General features: G+C 37.4%; 1 protein-coding gene across 2 annotated transcripts in view; it reads left to right on the forward strand.

Annotated features, from left to right (window-relative positions):
• MDGA1 (MAM domain containing glycosylphosphatidylinositol anchor 1) overlaps positions 1 to 19,148 on the forward strand; it is a 329,389-nt gene that overhangs the window by 267,205 nt on the left and 43,036 nt on the right. For both annotated transcript variants that reach the window (XM_026695587.2, XM_087935247.1), the window contains exons 13-14: positions 8,508 to 8,660; positions 10,929 to 11,060. In XM_026695587.2, the coding sequence (XP_026551372.1) occupies positions 8,508 to 8,660; positions 10,929 to 11,060 (285 nt within the window). The remainder of the gene's footprint in view (positions 1 to 8,507; positions 8,661 to 10,928; positions 11,061 to 19,148) is intronic.

Raw genomic sequence — 19,148 nt, forward strand, 5'->3', positions numbered from 1 at the left:
AACCAGAAAAGACAATTCGATCTATTTGTGTTGGGTGCTACTTTATTGCTCAAGTATATTTCACAGCAATCTTCTCAGACTGGCAGTTTGCCCCCAGAAGGACTAAGGTTCAACAGTATTGAGGAGAGTCAGACCTTGTCTTCTTGTGTCTACATAACAATTCCCCCACTTGATTCCTCCTCCTGAGTGTGACAGTCTCTCTCTGACAACTTAATAATAAGAAACTGACCAGTAAAGAGTCAGTTTTCTTGCCATCTAATGTAGTGGTTGCCAACTGGTAGGCCACAGAGCACTGGTCTGCAAGAAAATTTTGGTGGTCTGCAGAGAAATGTCTTCTCCCAAAGCACCTCCCCCAAAGCAATTAATCCAGGCTGCATGGGAACACAAGGCTGCGCCGCCCACATGGCCTACCAATTGGCCCCCACCCTTCAGCCGAGTGCAAACCTTACCTTGAGTAGAGCCATGCAAGCTAGAACTGGAAGGTAAGACCAACAGCAGGGGAGGGAAATCCACCATGGGGTGACTTGCTGATGTTAGTGGGAAAGTCGGTCCCATATTCCAGAGGTGCAATAGTCATAGGACTGGTCTGTGCACCAGCCTGCTATGGATGAGCTGCTCTGGGATGACCAAAGGGCTAGTCTTATGACTACTGCAGCTCTGGAATATGGGACTGGCCCATGGTGGGGTTGGAAATCTCCCCCGTAGGGGGTGGCATGTGTAATGTGGAAATTTGTGGGTGGGGCAACATGCAAAAAGCAGTGCAGCCCTCGCTGGCCAGGACGAGGTAATGGTGCTGTTGCAGCAAGAGGGGGCGATGGCACAGGTGGGCCGAAGCAGCAATAGAGATGGCTGGAAGGTGTGGGAGCACTGCGCTCCTCACCATTCTGCCTTCGCTCGATTTCCCGCACTGCTCACGCTTCAGCACTTTGACTCCCAGGGACAGGAGTTCGGCCAAGCTACCTGCAAAATCGTCTCTCTCTCAAGAAGCGCTTGAGGATAGAAGCAGCCAGAGTCACTCTCGTCTCTCAGGAGCCTGGCTGAAGTTTCCCACGTAGCTTCACCAACATCAGCATGCCACCATCAGTCAAAATTCATATTAGTGGTCCACAGGATTTAAAATTATAAGTTTGGTGGTCCCTGAGGCCCAAAAAGTTGGTGACCCCTGATCTAATGGTTGTTGAGACTGTTACAGTCCAGATTATGGTACTTTAACTTTTCTGAGGTTACACTCTTCATCCATCAAGCCCCATTGTTGTCTAATGATATTGGCAACACATCTCCAGAATTCCATCACCTGCCGCCGAATCCTTTTAACTAGAGATCTACAAACAAATCATCTATTTGTACCCACTCTATTTGTTGTGCCAGTGAATACAAAAGTAGTTAATCTAACAGGAGGATGCCATGCAGAATTATCTGAACTTGTTCCAAGGCTCTGACTCACAACACACAGACCATACTTATAAACGTGCAGTCTTTAATATATGTATCTGGAATTAAATGTACAGCTACATAAAGATCAGTAGGAACAGAAGAGTCACAATACTGTATTCTAGTCAGGCTTAGGTTCTTCCATGAGTCAGGTTCTTGTTTCAGTTGTATGGTTCACTTCACATCTGAAATTGAATTACAGAAAGAAAAGAAAGTTGATGTTGGTGGTATTGCTGTTGTTGTACATATGTAGTTATTTACAGATCTACTTATCATCTAGGAAATCCAACATTTGCTCTGGTACTTAATGCTAGAATCTCACTCTATTCATAATATATGTATTGATTTGCCTTGAACTATAAACTCTCATTATCTTCAAAATGCCATGTCCCCAAAGTTTTGAATGGACAGAGTGACTCTAAAGGAAAATGATTATTTGGGACAGTTCAGGAAGCTGTGGAGTTTGTCTGTAGAACTGTGCTCTCCAAATAATATTAACTCTTTATTATTTAGACGAATAGACACTAGGCTAGAAAAATAATGGGGAATATGGAATAGTCCATTATAGAGTGTTGACTTTGAATAATATTTTACATATAAAAAGTATGTTTGTATATGAATAATTTAGAAAAACAATACATACTTCTGTTTTGCTGAGGATTCCTTAGTCTTTTAAAAAGTTATAAAATACTTCTTAATATGAACATTGATATCTATATCTATCCATCATCTATCTATTTCTATCTATCTATCTATCTATCTATCTATCTATCTATCTATCTATCTATCTATCTATCTATCTATCTATCTATCTATCTATCATTTTTATCCACATACCCAATAATATTCTTGGCTATCCAAGAATCTTTAGTGGCATCTAAAAGACCCTCCTTAAATAAGCAAAAGAGGGTAGTTCATTCCAAGAGAGTTTAACTCCATCGCTGGAGGTTTTTAAGAAGAGATTGGACAACCATTTATCTGGTTGCAGGGTTTTCTGCTTGAGCATGTTAAGATTTGAATTCAGGGCCTTGGATTCTATTACCATAGAGTAGCCTGCATCAAACTGAACAACTTTGTCCTTTCAACATGCTTCAGTTTCTCAGTTCCCACGATGTAAATGCTGCTGCATTTCTCATTCATATGGTTGACCCTTTCACTGAATCCCTTGTGATAAATGATAAAAATAAAAAGTTAACATAATGTGTCCCTGGATTCTGTAATACATAATACCAAGAAATGATTCCATCTTGGAAGATTAGAAACATTTTCTTCCTTCTTTCTATCTGTTCATTTCCACCATGTTTTTGTAAAACACATACTAAAGCCATTATGGCAACCATTTTCTCTGCATGTGCCTTTTTTTCTCCTTAATTTATTTGGCAAAAGCCCATCCATTCACACATTTCAATTTCTCTAAGCTTATAAAACTGTCAGGTTTTCTTGTTTGGTTGGTCAGGTTTTCTTGTTTGTTTTTTTGTTTCCCCTACCCCCCACCCACTGGTGGGATTCAAAATTTTTTACTGGCGGTTCGGTGGGTGTGGCTTGGTGGGTGTGGCAGGGGAAGGATACTGTAAAATCTCCAGTCAGAGGTGGTATTTGCCAGTTCTCCGAACTACTCAAAATATCCACTACTGGTTCTCCAGAACTGGTCAGAACCTGCTGAATACCACCTCTTCCCCCACCCCCCAAAATGATATTCCTCCTAAAGAACTATTTGTTACATTTGTATCCTGAGGTGCTTCTGCTAAATACTAAAATCCTTTTTAAAGGATTTGCTAGCACTGATTAAAAAGCTAATCCTTCTGCATCATAGTTTAGTTAGTACACTGCAACAAAATGATGAAATACCATCATGCAAATGGTTTGACTTAAGTACTTGAATCAGATGTCAAGACCTAAGTATGTGATCTCCTCACTGAGAGTGATTTTTTTTTTTATTTTGGCATCATCATAGTTTACTACAGACACTGCTGTTGTTAAGGACCCTCAAGATATATTTGCCCATTAAATGGAGTGCTAGTGATAATACTATTAAGAGGTGATAACAGCGATAATGATGCAAATAAGCAGTTTTCAACATTTGGCAGCTTTTTGTTCATTTTCATTTTTGGATGTTGACAGCACTCAAAATAACTTCTTATAAAAGTACACTTCTTAAGAAGAAGAAGGTAGATTTTCAATCTCCAGCCCATCCGAAGATACGGCAAATATGTAAACACAGTTCCAGCTCTCCGGCAATTTATGCCCTGCAATCAAATAATAATAACCCTTATCATTCTGATTTGTCAGAAAGCAGATTCATATCTATCACCCAAACTGCTACCACAGTTTTGAACACCAGCCTCAAGTGTTTGCAGATCTGAAGGAATAAATTGAGGGGTGAGAGGCAGGGGATAAGAGATAGGAATCCCTTTGGTCATTCCTTAGCTCAAGAATTCCCCACGTATACCCATACCTGCTTCCCCTTTCAGTGCACGGGGCTTGCTTCCATAGACATTAGGACCTGGAGAGAGTAAAGACGCTGGTTTGGACAAAGATAGGCAATGTACATTACCAGAACCATGAGAAGACAAATATGTCTTAAGTCCAAAACAAGAGAAGAAATGTGAAAATGACAAGTACCTCCCTAGTGAATATGAATATAAGAGGGGGAAGAGGTAAAGCACAATCGGAGTTGCAAGGTTATGTTACTATAGCTAATCTTAATAAAAGTAATTTTGTTGCTCATGATTTTTGGTCTGGTCTACTTAATGGGGCTAACCAAATCCACATCCTGTCCATTTGGAAATATAATACCTGGGAACTATCCATTGATAATTGTTTGAAAGAAAAAAGTATTATGTCAAAGCAACCATCTTTTGATCTGTTACTAGTCTCCCTGGTATTGTGAAGTAATCCATTCCCACTATGTTTGAGATGACCTAGGTAACATCATCAGTGTTAGACTAGCACTGATGATGTTAAACTAGTACTGATGATGCTACCTAGTTTGGGTAATGAAACATCTACAAGAAAACAACCAAGCTCAGAGACCACCTAGAGCCCCTCATTTCAATCCTGAGTTGCAAATATTGTCTTTTATTAGTACCACATTTATTTAAAAAAACAACATATACGATCCATGGTGAATAGATGGTAATTTTGTAGTCAAGCCCAAATAAGTTGGTCTAAATCCAATTCTTGATGCTCTTAGCTGGAGGGAAGAATTTTGCAAATTTTCTCAATTTACTCCTGTACTAAATTGGCCAACTGCTATTTGTAAGAAGTTGTAGAAAAGATGCTGAGCAATTGGTTTCTAAGGATGGTAGGACGCATGGCTGTCCAAGAAACTTCAGATTTCCATGGATCAGAATGAAAGACAAAGATTAATTTGCCTATGATAAGATTAATTCCTATGGTAGCTTGATGTTTGGGACACATGCTGATTAATCTATAGACTAGGAAACAATATAATTATTTCATCATCTGTTTTCTCTTTGATTAGTAAGATTTTTATGCGTTATTAAGGCTTGCATGTCATATAGGGCTGGACATGTGGTATCTGGCCACATAAGTTGTGGAAGCTATGTAGTTAATGGAGTGTTATTTTCCAGACACTTTGTGATGATATGGGAACTACATTTAATTTTGAATGTTTGCCTCCATTCTTGATTTGACTGGCTCCTTACTAATTTTTGGTCATAAAAGTTCTGAGCATTTTCCTTTCCTGCACCCTTAAAAAAAAAGAATACCAAAGACAGGAATTCACAATATTAGTTCTAGATCTCCTCACTCTCTGATTAAGCAATAGATAGAATATATTTGTAAAAACATATAATTATAATCCAACAACAATTATCAATAATAGCTTATTATGTTTTATAGAGTATAAACAACAGATAACCTATAAGATATAGGAAATAATTGCCACCTAATATTAATTATGGAATATTTAACTCACTTTCAAATGTATTGAAGGAAAATTTAATCAGTTTTATCATAGAAAGTGCTGTGACGTTAACTTGTATGACTTCTTGTCTTTCAGTTTTGTATGTATATTTTAACTTTTTGTATTTAATAAAGTTTTTTAATAATTAAAAATAAAAATAAAAAAAGAATACCAGAATTAATGCCTATTACACCTTCTTTCTTTTGCCCCTTAAACTTTAAATTAGCTCTAAAAAAAAAAAAAACACCCTCCCTTCTGTCCCAGCCTCTCAGACCTGGACCTAAGACAGATTGTTTTTGTGATTTCCTAGTCTCAGATCTCCTGCATGCATGTTCTGCTTCTTCTCCAGTTACAGATGCTGGGCAGTCCCCAGCTCTCAGCATTATAAACTGTGGCTAATTTGGATTAGGATGCTAATTAGAAATGAATGGACCGCATAGAGAGCACTTAGTCAGGGTTAATTAGCGGTTAAGTGGCCAGCCAAGCTCCTTTTGGCTGCTGTGTTTTCTTCACTGGCAGGAGTTTCACCAGCCAGCTGAGTTTTCATGAGGGCTTCCAGTGCAAGTACTTAGCAGACCTTCACCAGTGGCTGCCCTTCAGTTCTAATCAATAAATTACTTTAAGCTGGTCCTTCATATCCAGCCCAGAGCCAGGAAGAATGAGCATACACTCTCTGCCCATTTTATTGAGTTTAAAACTAAGCCCTGTTCTAATTTGAGAGAAATGGATGTGAAATAAAATGAAGGCGGCCAAAAACAGGCCTTGAAAGAGGAAGGTGTACACATCTGCTTAATATTCTAAAAATGGTCTTGACACTCATAGACACACAATCTAATGCAGGAAATGCATAGAAGCCCTTTTTTATCTTTCCACAGGTGTTCAGTTTAAATAAAGAGATTATGCCACACTCCTCCCCACTTCCTAGGTCACAAGCATCAGTGAGTATTAAACTACAGTACTTGAGACCAGGAAAAAAATTACTAACCTCACTTACAATCATGGCACCAATTGTTTTTTTAAGACTTTGCATTTGTTTGTTTTGCTTTGTACATGTTTTTAAGGCTCTGATCCTTTTATTCAGGGGTGTTCTCTTATTGGATTATCTTTCTTTATACGCTCCATATAAGATCAATTTCCATCTCTTTCCCTGCCTTATGCTTGAGTATTAAGTTAGATTTTTTTCATCCAATCCTGGATTGATGGGATATAGCGTATGTAAAGAAATTTGCAAACCATTATTTCCGTTTCAGATTATGACATCTTAGGCCATTGGGTTTATTTCTTCAGGTATTTTTGTGCCAACTTCCTGAGAACTATGGAGGTATTATCTGAGAATTCAGAAAAAAAAACCCCAATATCTTAAATCAAAGGTTTTTTTAAAAGAAAGATGCTGAAACAATACTCTTAAAAGACACACTTTCTGGAGTTAGTGGAACCAATCACAGCTCTAAAGGTACATTTTGGGGGTCATAAGAGAAAGCTTTTTCTGGTTGAGCAGAAAAGTTAGTCTGTAAGAAGTTATTCTTTTTCTTCTGCAGACTTAATAACATGGTAGGTTCAGAACAGAACAGAATGACAGGTTCATACAAAACAGGAAGCGCTTTAGACAGATAAAATCTTGAATTCAATTGGCTAGCAACATAGGAATTTTTTTTAAAATTAGATTGACATCGTTACATCAATTAACATCTAATTTGTCACATTTGTGACAAACATTTAAAATTCTGGATTGCCTTCAAGCATAACATCCATAAAATATGTTGCAATAGCATAGATGTGATATAAAAGGATCCTGGGTGATTATTGTGAAATTATACTGACTGTAGCTAGTATGCTAAATGTGGTTATGCAAATACCTGTAAATCATCATCCCAACCAAGTTCAGAAATTGTCAGTAAAATAATATGATTAAATTTACAAATTAATTGTTATAAAATAGCTAAACAAGGAACTTGAAAAGGTAGTTTGGGACTACAGAAAAAGATATAAAGATCAACTTCATTTGTTCCTTCCAGCTATACTTCACATCCCGATTTTCTTCTTCATATCAATGGAGTTTGACATTATCCCAAAGCTGATCATAGTTTTATCAGGTTTTTTTTTTCTTTTGATTTTGCTCAGCATGTCAATCCCCCCCCACCCTTCCCCAGTTTTGTTTAAGGTTATCCAGCTCTTTTGAGTCCCTTTTATGATCAATTCCATTCATAAACAGCAAGCGGTCAATGAATATTCAAAATTGGATTATGTAGCCTCAAACATTGAGGAGCTGGCCTCCAACATAGGTATGTGTACTTCCCCATAATCTGAGGTGCTAAAAAGCTGGAGCTGTGTGTTTTAATACTCTTGGCTACAGGGAGCCAAAGCTATTGAAAATAAGTTAGTGAATGAATGTGCCTATATGGTCATCCTTACACCAGTGGTGGGATTCAATTTTTTTTACTATCGGTTCTGTAGGCGTGGCAGGGGAAGGATACTGTAAAATCTCCAGTCAGAGGTGGTATTTGCTGGTTCTCTGAACTACTCAAAATTTCCGCTACCAGTTCTCCAGAACTGGTCAGAATCTGCTGAATACCACCTCTGTTTACATCTATAATTAGTTTGCTAAGTCATTTATAGATTCACTATTGGAAGATTTACAGAGGAGCCAAACCTGTGAGAATGCTGGCAACAAGACGTCTATGCTTATCCTTGCTTTTTCATTCCTTGTGAGTGAAGACTGAATAGAATATTTTTGTGCATGGCCAACAGCAGCATTTTGAAGTGCTTGGAAAGTCATTGGGGAAATGTTAAAAAAAAATCACAACAAATCCACATGTTGTCTAGATCCATTCATCACACAAATATGATCACAGTGTGCTTTGTTAACTCATCTATAAACAAGCAGGACATTTTTCAATGTATAGATTTTTATACTCTCCCATATATATTTAAAGCTGAAGAAAAAGGCAGGGCTGTTAATTAGTTTTTGTGACTTCTTGCTGACTTCAGTTTGTGTATGGGAGATGCAACTTGTTCCATAAATTAGTGTTATTCTCTCAGTGTAGAAGTATCATTATTATAAGGAAGTTATTTTTTTTTCTCCTGTATACTCCACCAGACAAGATCATGTTGGAATGATCTACTTATTAGGCACCTTACCTGCCTACAGGTAACACCTGCCACTTTGAAGATGAGAAGAACTGTGGTTATATTCAGGACACAACAGACAACTTTGATTGGATTCGTCAAAGCAGTCTAACCCATGATCCGAAGCGCACTGCCAACACAGGCCCCACCATGGATTTCAGTGGGACACCCGAAGGTGAGGAGGCCACCAGTTTCCTGATTCAAAGTTATGTTCCTTGCTTTTTCCTATTCCTGCCTTCTCTCTGATGTCTAACAAAGGAGAGAGGAATTCCCCATTTCATAACTACTTACAAAATGGTATTTGTCATCAGTCTCATGCAAATGGTCATCTGCCATCTTTCTACTTATTTTGAATCTACAGCTTCAAATCTCTGTCTAGCACATAAAAACCTCTGTCTCTTGAATTCTTGCTGGAAGATGGAATAATTTTAGCCATTTTTGTTGGGAATCAAACTTTCCAGTTCAATTCTTAGTTTTTTCCCATCACCCAGCAGTTTGCTCCTTCTTCCTATCTCTTCATCCTACCTGAATTCTTCAATCTTTAATGTGCATAGTTTACAATATTGAGAATTTGCAAAAGATAGAACTGATGCCTCTAGATTTTTCCAGATCTTTTCTAAGAACAATTTGTTTACTATATGTTGCTGCACTATTTACTATAGTATGCTTCATCTTAAGATATTATAACAATATACATGCATACATACATATATAACATAACTTTGTATATACACACTCAAGTGCACACGGACTCTCTTGACCAATATTAGACATAAGGCAGCTAATTTGCATGTTCTTATTCACATTAAATAACCAATTAAAACTCCCACAGCTTTGTTTAGAGGAATTAGGAAACAGGAGAACATTAGTCCTTATTACTGGGGTAATTACTGCTGCCAAATGTCCTTGTTCCATTGATGCATGTCCAGAAGAAAGAAGCACGTGGGGAAGCAAGTTTAAACATCCTAAAATGTCTGTCTGACTTGTAGAGCAGGAGTCCAAGGTTCCAGAACCTTTCCAAGCTTTTCCATGCAACTTTTCAGAAAAGATTATGATATATAAGTCATGATGCAAAGTTGATTTTGGAATCTCAGGCTAGTCAACCTATCCCTTTACCTCATATCCAGAACCCTTTTCTGCCTGTTTCATGGTGATTACAGTATATATAAGCCCTTCTATTCCTGACTTTTAGTTTTTATAGAGAAACTTGAATATTCAATTACCAGGAATCCCTATCAGAAATGGGCAAGATAGTAGAGGCTCAAAAAGACCAAGGAAAAATTCAGTAGGCTTAAAAGAAATTGTCTTCCTCTTGTTATAGCTTCCATAAGATCTTGTTGTCGTGTTCTGAGTGAACAAGGAATAGATACTAAAGAGAAAGTAGAAACTGCCTATCTAATTTGCATTTCCCAATCAAAACAAAACACAACAAAGCATCACTAGAAGCACTTTTATGAAGGGAGATTGCAATTTATGAAATCCCTAAAATAGGGAAAGTACACCCTAAAATGTGCAAATTCTGCAAGGAGCATATTAAAATTTTGCTGGTAAAAATGTATCTATTAAAATGTATTCAGGTTTTTATTCTCATTATTTTTTTTAAAGGATGGTATTTTATTGATGTGGAAATGACAAAGAATGATTTAAGCCTGGAAAATGATTTTTTTTTAAAAAAACCAACAAAATATCTTTATTTTCTTTCCTAATGGAGACTATGATGTTGAGTATATCCCACTTGTTCGAATGTTCCTTTAAAAATAGTTGTTGAAGAGGAACTGTGACTCTTTCCCTTGCTTGCGAAACTTCCTAAATGCAACAGGCTGGCTCCTATGTGGCACAGAATACTGGGCTAAATGATTCTCTGGCATGATCAGCATTTTATCATATTCTCCAACATGCATGTATTTTAGGACAAGATTTATGGTAGAGAGATTGATTTATGGCAATCTTTCTATGGAAGCTTGGCTAGTACAAATTAAAATACAATACTTGTTGCAAAACTATGCTCCCAAGAAACATCAAACATCTCCAGAACAGCCTGAAAAAATATTGAGATATTTGAGATGGGAGAGCATAGTAGGATTAGATCTAAGAGCTATAGTGTAGAAGAATGGAACTAATGTGTGAAGGCCCAATTTCAAGTCCATCTTCTGCCATGAAAGCTTACTTAATGATTTGGATCAGTACATTCCACATAAGCCAGCTAGACATCCTGGAGAAAAGGTAGATATAAATAGGTAAATAAGTAAATTAGGTAACCTAAGTCCAAGTTCTGTCACTTTCAGAGAGAAGACAAAGCTGTGGCCCAGAATTCTAGTCTAGTGTCCCCAAAAGGGCTGAGTCAAATTCTTGCTTTTCTTCATACTACTTTTAGTACTGTTGACATGAAAAAGGACTGTGGCAATGTATTTATCTTTCCTGCTCTTGGTTTCTCACTCTCTAGGGTACTACATGTTCATTGAAGCCTCTGCACCCCGAGTGAAGGATGACAAAGCTAGATTAATCAGCCCTATGTACAACATGACTGCCAGATTCTGTGTCTCCTTCTATTATCACATGTATGGGAAGCACATTGGTAAGTAACCTTGAAGGACTGCTGCTCATTGGGATGGAGAAAAAACACTCTGAGATTTAAAGGGATTGCCTGTTCATTGCAAATTACAGGGAAATAATGCTCTCAAGTGTACGATATGTCAGATCTGTTTTACAGGGGTGATTGTCAATTTGGATTGTCGTTTTATTTCTTGGCCCTGGAGTGGTGTTCAAGCAAATAATACTTTTTTGTTTTTCTATTTGGACAGCAACACCAAAGTTGAATCTTGAAAAGAACATCTCCATCTCTCTCATTTGTGTATGTGTTTCTTTCATCTCTGTTTTTCATCATTTCAAGCTCCAGTGCAGAGCTGAAATGGTGGAATATGTTGAATGGAAAGACAATTTATAGATAGCTGTGTCAGTCTGATACTGAACACGAGCAGCTGTATAAATTGCATCCAGTTTCTAAACCTTTAGAATAAACTTCATCTATGTGATACTGGCCACATTTTGAACTAAAACTCCAACAATGCCCATTGTGCTGGCTGAGCATTCTGAGGGTTATGAAACATCATATGAGATTTGGAAGGCAGCTTTAGAAGAACATCCTCGCTATTTTTCAGATAGATTTATTTCTGTACTATAAGAGATAGAAACTTGATGTTGGTGTTTTCAGACTTACAAAGATTGGCAGAGTTTTTATATGTGTATGATTGTTAGAGGCATGGTTAAGGCCAAACTTAATTTTCTTTATCCTCTGCTTCCCAAAGCTGTGATACAGCTTCATCATTTTTTGCTTTTCTGATTCCAGCTTCTATAAGAATCTTCCTAAGAAGATATTTTCTTATATTAATTGAGACACTAGATTGGATTGGAGAGATTCAATAATAGTTTATTACGATATTTGGGGTCTAGTTTGGAGATACTGTAAATAGACTCCTTGGGCAGGACAAGCCAGATAGCAGTAGGGATTTTCTGGTAACCACTGTGCTTTAAAGAGAGTAAACAAGACCCAGAAAATGGCACAAATCATGTGCAAATAAGGATTGTTTTATGAGGCAAAGTTATTTCAAAGAATATCTTGCTCCCTCCCTCTTCACCTCCTGTCCCTGATTGTTAAGATAAAGCTGTACATGGGTAAATGCCACAAAAGTGCCTAATGAGTTTCCATATTCAGTCAAGGAGCAATTGCTAATTTGTCACCTCTTGATTATAATTTCATTAATTTGAATAATAAATGCACTCTTTCAAAAGCCACTAAGTTATTAATCACCTGCTGGACTGAGAAATCAGGGCCCAGTAAGTAGTATGTCTACATATTGATAAACAAGGTTGGTAAACAGAGTTAATGTACATCTTCCTCTATCTAAGCATGTGAAATATCACCAAGTAGAAGTTAGTTTTTTGCATTTTTTCTTACAGACAGAAAAAAGGGAATCTCTGTGTTAAGACTATGATTATTTGAAATATGAATGCCCATGTCTGCCTCATTGAAAGCTAACCAAGCATGGCAGGCAAAAGTCTTGTTTCACATTCATTCATTAATGCCTTTAAGAAGTCAGACACAGGTCTGAAGCAGAATTGTTTTATTTTCCTCCTGTCTGCTAAATTTGGGACACTTGTTCATTAATTGTTAAATTTTACGATTAAATAACTATCTTGCATTAGTCTCAGAAAGAACTTTTATTTCAAGTACTGGAAACATAGAAAGATACCAAGAACAGTTCTTTAAAATTTTCTTTAAACAAGTTTAGAATGTCTTATAGTGGGAATACAAATTCTTAAAAATATGACAATGCTGGGTAATCTGGGGGCTGTGAGTATTTTTTTTTACCCCAGACTTTTTGGGACCTTGCAAGGCACTCTGGAATACAGCCACTGTAATTTGGTGGTGAAGTGGCCATTTTTAAGTTTTAAGAGCAGAAAATTAGGCTAGGAAGGGAGCACAGGGCTTTTGGGAAGTGAACCACTCCCATTTCCACCCTGTTCTACAAATACTTCGAATTATCCCAAACTTTTAACAGCCCTTAACTTTTTAGTTCTTGTAAGACCAATCAGACAGAAGAGTCATGGCTATTAGTCTAAAAATGAAAAATGATGACCTTTGGATTAGGGCAGGGATGTCCAACCTTGGCAACTTTAAGGTGTGTGGACTTCAACTCCCAGAATTCCCCAGCCAGCACATGCTGGCTGGGGAATTCTGGGAGTTGAAGTCCACACACCTTAAAGTTGCCAAGGTTGGACACCCCTGGATTAGGGGAATATCTTAACTTCCCTGGTTCAAATAAGGTTCTGGTAATGGTGCAATGAAATGGTCATTATTTTGGACCATTTCAGTCTAATAATATATTTAGTTTTGAGTACGATGACTAAGAAAACTAGAAAAACATTTATGTATCTTTTCACCCACCCAGTTCCACCTGTACTGTTTTCATCATCTTCCAAACCTCTCTAGAACATGGCTAGTTCCTCCACTGAAGCTTTAGACATTTCTACATTTCCCACAAGCAATTCCAAGAATATCCTAAATTTGCACAAGGTGTTGCATTGTTTTGTTATGATGTTTTGAGATGTCCCTGAAGGTCTTGAGGTTAAATCTTCCTTGAGTCAAGGTTGATATTCTGGTTACTTGGATATTTCAGTTCAGTTTTCTTGGCAGCCACAGAGAAGCATTTTGGCCATTGCTTTTTCTTAGATGTTTGTTTTTCTACTTCCTAATCTAACCCACAGTCCAGAGTTTTCTGGTGGCCCTCCATCCAAGTGGTTAATTTTGGGGGATCAATCAAGATTAGCTAGGTTTTACAACCTGCTGTGGCATATACCAAAGGAAGAGGAAATAAATGGTTAAAATCCCAATATTTAAGCCTGCCTGCCTGCATTCTCTCTATTCTATTAGTTCTGACATCACTTTTGTTTCTGTTTCCAATTATTTTTCTTAACTTCTGAGCACATCTGAACGAAATCTAAAGTATATTTCTTAATATATTTCTTCAGTAAACTGAGTGAGTATGCCCAAACAGGTGATGATCCCTTCTCAGTTTGCCTCTTGTTCAGCAATTGGCTGAGGTGATAAGTGCAAAAGAATTGTTATAGCAGTTTCAGTGCTCAAGTGATGGCTTCAATTATCATGAGATAAACATAATTCCTACTACTTCTGAGCATAAAAATCGTGTTTCTTATTATCCTGTAACTCTGAATTAGTACATGTACATTCTCTGTTTTAAGAGAGAGAAAAATACCAGTTCTGAAAAATGGGTTAGACACCCCAGTGCTTACTGGATTTTGTTGAGCTATAAATCCCATAAGCACCGATGTAATCCAAAACATCTGGACGTAACAGTTGCTTACTCAAGTCTAAAAACACCTCTTTCTCATTCATGAAATGTGATTTTGGCTGCAGGTTTGTAACAAAGATAAAAGGAAACAGGGCTGGTTTGCTCAACTTGTTTGAATTCTTTTGCCAGTGGCTTCACAACCCAGCCTGGCAAATCATAATGTCCTTTTCTTGGATTTATCATTGTGCATATCACCACTCCCCATCAATGAGTGGCTGAATCTTATTGCACAATGGAAGGAGAACGCTGTACAGTCTGACATGTATTTATTTTTTTAATAACCACTTTATGACCTTTTTTTTTCTTTTTCTGATTTTCAGAGCATAACTCAGAAAGCTAGTTTGCTTTCCACAATTTGACTATAAAATATCCATAGCCATCCAGGCAAATCTTCCCAGAGAGAGTTTCCAGACACTGCTCGTTTATAATGCATATGACGAAAGAGAGGCGCAGAATACAAATGGAGCAAATGTAGCCAGAGTATAAAATATTCAGTAACTAATAGAGTAGGGTGATGTTGAATATCTCTCAGCTGAGCAGGCTGTGGGTCCAGGGAGAGCTCTCTGGAGGCCATTCACATTTCTTCTGATTTATTTGGCTGCTGGGCTTTTTGACTCTCTCATGCTTGGGTACGCACACAAAAATGCACACACTTCTTTCTTTCTCTTTTCCATGTTTTTCTTGTCGTATCTGAATTATAGACAGCTTTCTCTTGATTTGTATTCCAGGGAGGACTTGAAATGTCCAAAAAACCAAAGATGGACCCCTTTCAGCCTCTTAGAACTCATACTATGTTTTTGTAACTAATACACGCTAGTTGTTTATTGAACCCAAAGGAAATTGGTAATCAACCTTAGCAAACAACCTTGGAAGGATATCTTGATTGGTGCTATTCCATATGATTTTGATTGTAACAATTCTGTCTGATTATTCCTGTCTGCTGAAATATCCCTACTGCCCCTCTGCTTCAGGGCACAATTCAAAGAGTTGATTTTCTCTTTTGGAGCCTGAAAAGGGTTAGAACAGTTCCAGAACTGTCCTAATCATTAAGTAGAAAGAAGTGGTGGCTGCTGGGTAATAAGTTAATATTAGGTTAATAGGTTAATATTGGAAAACAGTGATCAGCACAGGGCTACCTTAACCTGGCCCTCTACAATTGCTTCCTGCCCTCAAGAGAATGGACTATTCAGTTCCATCAGCTTCCACGTGACCATAGGAGAAGGCGTTCTCTTTTTTTCTTCATGGCAGACAGTGGACAATCTTTGATTGGTCCTGACACACCCTCAGTACCTATAAACATTGTTTGATTCTTCAAGATCTGATGATTTCTTAAGATGAATTATTTGTGGTGCTGTTTAGGAAAGGGATCTTTCTGCCATGGCAACTCAACTTTGAAAAGCGTTCACAGCACAGAGTTCATAACATTTCAAACAGGCTAAGATTGATCCATATGCTCATGTTTCTAATGTTTATTGATGTGTATGCATCTTATAGGGCATTTTATTGTTTACTGTATCATTATTGCTTTTTGTTCTATTGGTTATTGATTGCCCTTAATGTTTTCTTTATTACTGTTTTAGCTATTGGAGGCTCTCATTGTCTTCAAACAATTGAGGGTGAGATAGAAATGTTTTAATTAACTAAGCAATTAATACATGAGGCAGATAAAGGAAGCCACTAGAGAAGACAAGAGAGTTAACACTAAGTAACAGGAATGCAATTGGGCATGGGAGATGAAGTGAATTCAGCTTTGTCTGGAGCTCAGCTCTAGTGTCAGCTACCTTCTAGATTTGCATATGATTCTGTAGTAGGAATCTACTTAATATTAGTATACTATATAACATCCTATTAATATAGAAAGCAGACAAGTCATTTTGTGGAAACTGACAAAAACATTGACTCTGCTGAAAATGGCCCCATGCAGGATATGTAAAATGAGTATCTAGTCTCACTCAATAATTTCAACATCTCAGAATTTAATGCAAGCACATGCTGATGAGTCAAAGGAAAGACAGTATGATTCAAATTCTTCACGTATTCTAGATAATGGTTAAATTGCATTTGGATGAAAAGAAAATGCTAAATAATTCTTGTATTTTTTTTCCCTGCTCAAATTCTTTCATTCACTTTCTGGATTGAACTCCTGACAGTTCAATGGAATAACTTGCCTCCAGAAGTTGTTATAGGTGGTCCAACACTGGAGGTTTTTAAGAAGAAGTTGGACAACCATTTGTCTGAAATGTTATAGGGCTTTCTGCTTGAGCAAGGGATTGGACTTAGAAGACCTCCAAGGTCCCATCCAACTCTGTCATTCTGTTATTTTGGTATGTAGTTATTTGCAAAACACAGAGATATAGCTAATTGCAAAGAAGACTGCCAAATGTGTGATTCAATTTTTATTGACCTGAGCTTTATAAACAAGTATAGATGGAATGCCTAAGGCCTGCGACTTTCACCTTAACTTGTCTAGTTTATAAAATAAAGTTATCAATCCCAAAGGAATATGACCCCGTGTATAGGAGAAAACACCCAAAGAAAGAGAAGATAAAGTGGGGAAAAGGACAGACATCCTTCCAGTTTGTCAATTGCCAAAATCAACCCTAGAAATTTCCAGTTTCTCAATAAATATGTGCATGTGACTAATCTCTGTGTGTATATAAACCTCAGAAATTCATACCCATATGCCTTGAAAACACACTTCCTAAAAGGTCAGAGCTGGAACAAAAAATAAATATTAATTGGTGTAAAGAGCTATTGCTTCAAATTAATTCCCTGTAAAATTAATAAAACTAATTGACCTTCTATCTGCAATTACCAACAATGTCCTCTCTTACACACCCACAGAAATGAATAAAAACTCATAAACACACACTCTGCCCCTCTCCTTCCATCCAAATCAGGAATGTGATGGGGAAGAAAAAGCTGCCCTGGAAAGTGAAGGGGAAAACTATAAGGGAAGGAGAGGAGGTGAGGAGAAGAAGAGGCAACTGGATAGAGATAGGGGGAAAAAGAGGGGAAGAAATGCAAAATAGGTATTACATGTTTAAAATCCAGCAGGCAAACAGCTCCAGCTCTAATTTTGAACATTATCCGTGCCTCACAGCAGCAACATTTGCACATCCCACCCATTCTTTTGTTTTCACAGTGGCATCTGTTCTTTCCAGTAAATTTAAGAAGACACACGCACACCTACACACAATATTCACAGGTAATCATTTGGCAGGGGGAGGAAAGCCTCATCTTTCTATTAGACAAAAACAGTAATTATATGAAAACAGAAACAGATCCTGGAGAGAGAGAAAATACATTTTCTTCTATCATCCCCTACTTTTTCATACAACATTGATCTGTATACTTGATCTATTGAGATGGTTCAGTGAATATTTCTTGTCAGAGGACCATTATATGATGAAATCACAGATACATTTATTAAGCAAATAATAAATAATACAAATAACATTTCTACTAACAACATATAGTAGCCATTTCTTAAAATTATATGCCTATAAAACTACTTTCTGGCAAATAAATGCTTACATTCAAAGATACAGCTTCCCTGAGGTATTCCTATGTTCTTTGAATTCAAGCCTGCAGGAAGGGTTTAATCTTTTTGGTTTAATTATAGTACAAAGCCAAGTCCAAGGGGCGCTTATAAATAATACACATTATTCTTATTATAAGCTGTTCCAGAAAACCTAATTGAGTAAAAACTCTAATATTGGTTACTGAAAGGCTAAAAAGAAGGAGGATAGGAATCTATAGAAAATGGTTTCAGGGAAGGTCCAGACACTCATTCTGATGCTACCATAAACTGGGTAAGAAACACCTATAAGCTAATCAAGTATTTACGACTGAATCTCCCCCTTCCTTCTCCAAGGTACCCATGTAACATTTTTAATCATAATAAAGCCATAAATGCGAACCTTGCAGAATTTGCAGTGGGAGCTATATTTTCATCCTTTCCACCACATATAATTTCCATTCCCCTTTTGCATGCATACATACACACACACACACACACACACACACACACACACACACACACACTCACGCAAACATGAAACACACTCAGAAGCACAACCTGGAATACTCACCTTATAGAAACCCTCACCATAAATTCACTTCTCCTATATAGTTATCCTTATTCTTTGTTACACACTTGCTATTGTAAACTCAATAGCGTGGACGTTCCATCTTCTGCAACTTTTTCCTCTCAGCTGTGCTTTTTCCATTTCCCACCTTCTGCTTCTCCATTTCTGAGTGACAGTAAGGAGGCATATGATGAATTGTAGCAGATGAATCAAATACCGCCAAAAGTTACAAGGGCAGCAGTTTTGAAATGCTTAGCCCTTGAAAGGTAATGATCCCTGCCACATCCCAAATCAATGAAGCTGGCAAACAGTTGCAAACAATTCCCAACCTACAACATATATATACCCCACCTGCTTTTTTCTCTACCACAATTGTATCAAATACAGTTGGCCAGGCGATAGAGTCAGTTTCTGCAATCCCTAACTATAGGGCAGTCCAGGAAGTACATGTTTGCTGAAGTGTGCCTCTCCACTAAGAAGTGCCCAAGGAAGAAAAGAACCTTATTTCCAGCCAAGGTTGCTTTTCCAAAAGGCAACTTAACTTTTTTTTTTCCCTTGAAAACTTTTCATTTCTCATCCAAGAAACTTCTTGAATTTTTCATTTTCAAGGGGGGTAAAAAACCATGACAAGTCCAGTTGCCTTTTGGAAAAACACCTTTGGAACAACCATGACCTGGATGATTGAGAATCTTCATAGATACT

Source organism: Pseudonaja textilis, chromosome 1, assembly GCF_049901715.1.
Source record: "Pseudonaja textilis isolate UNSWEBS1 chromosome 1, rPseTex1.2, whole genome shotgun sequence".
In the NCBI taxonomy this organism is placed as follows: domain Eukaryota; kingdom Metazoa; phylum Chordata; class Lepidosauria; order Squamata; family Elapidae; genus Pseudonaja; species Pseudonaja textilis.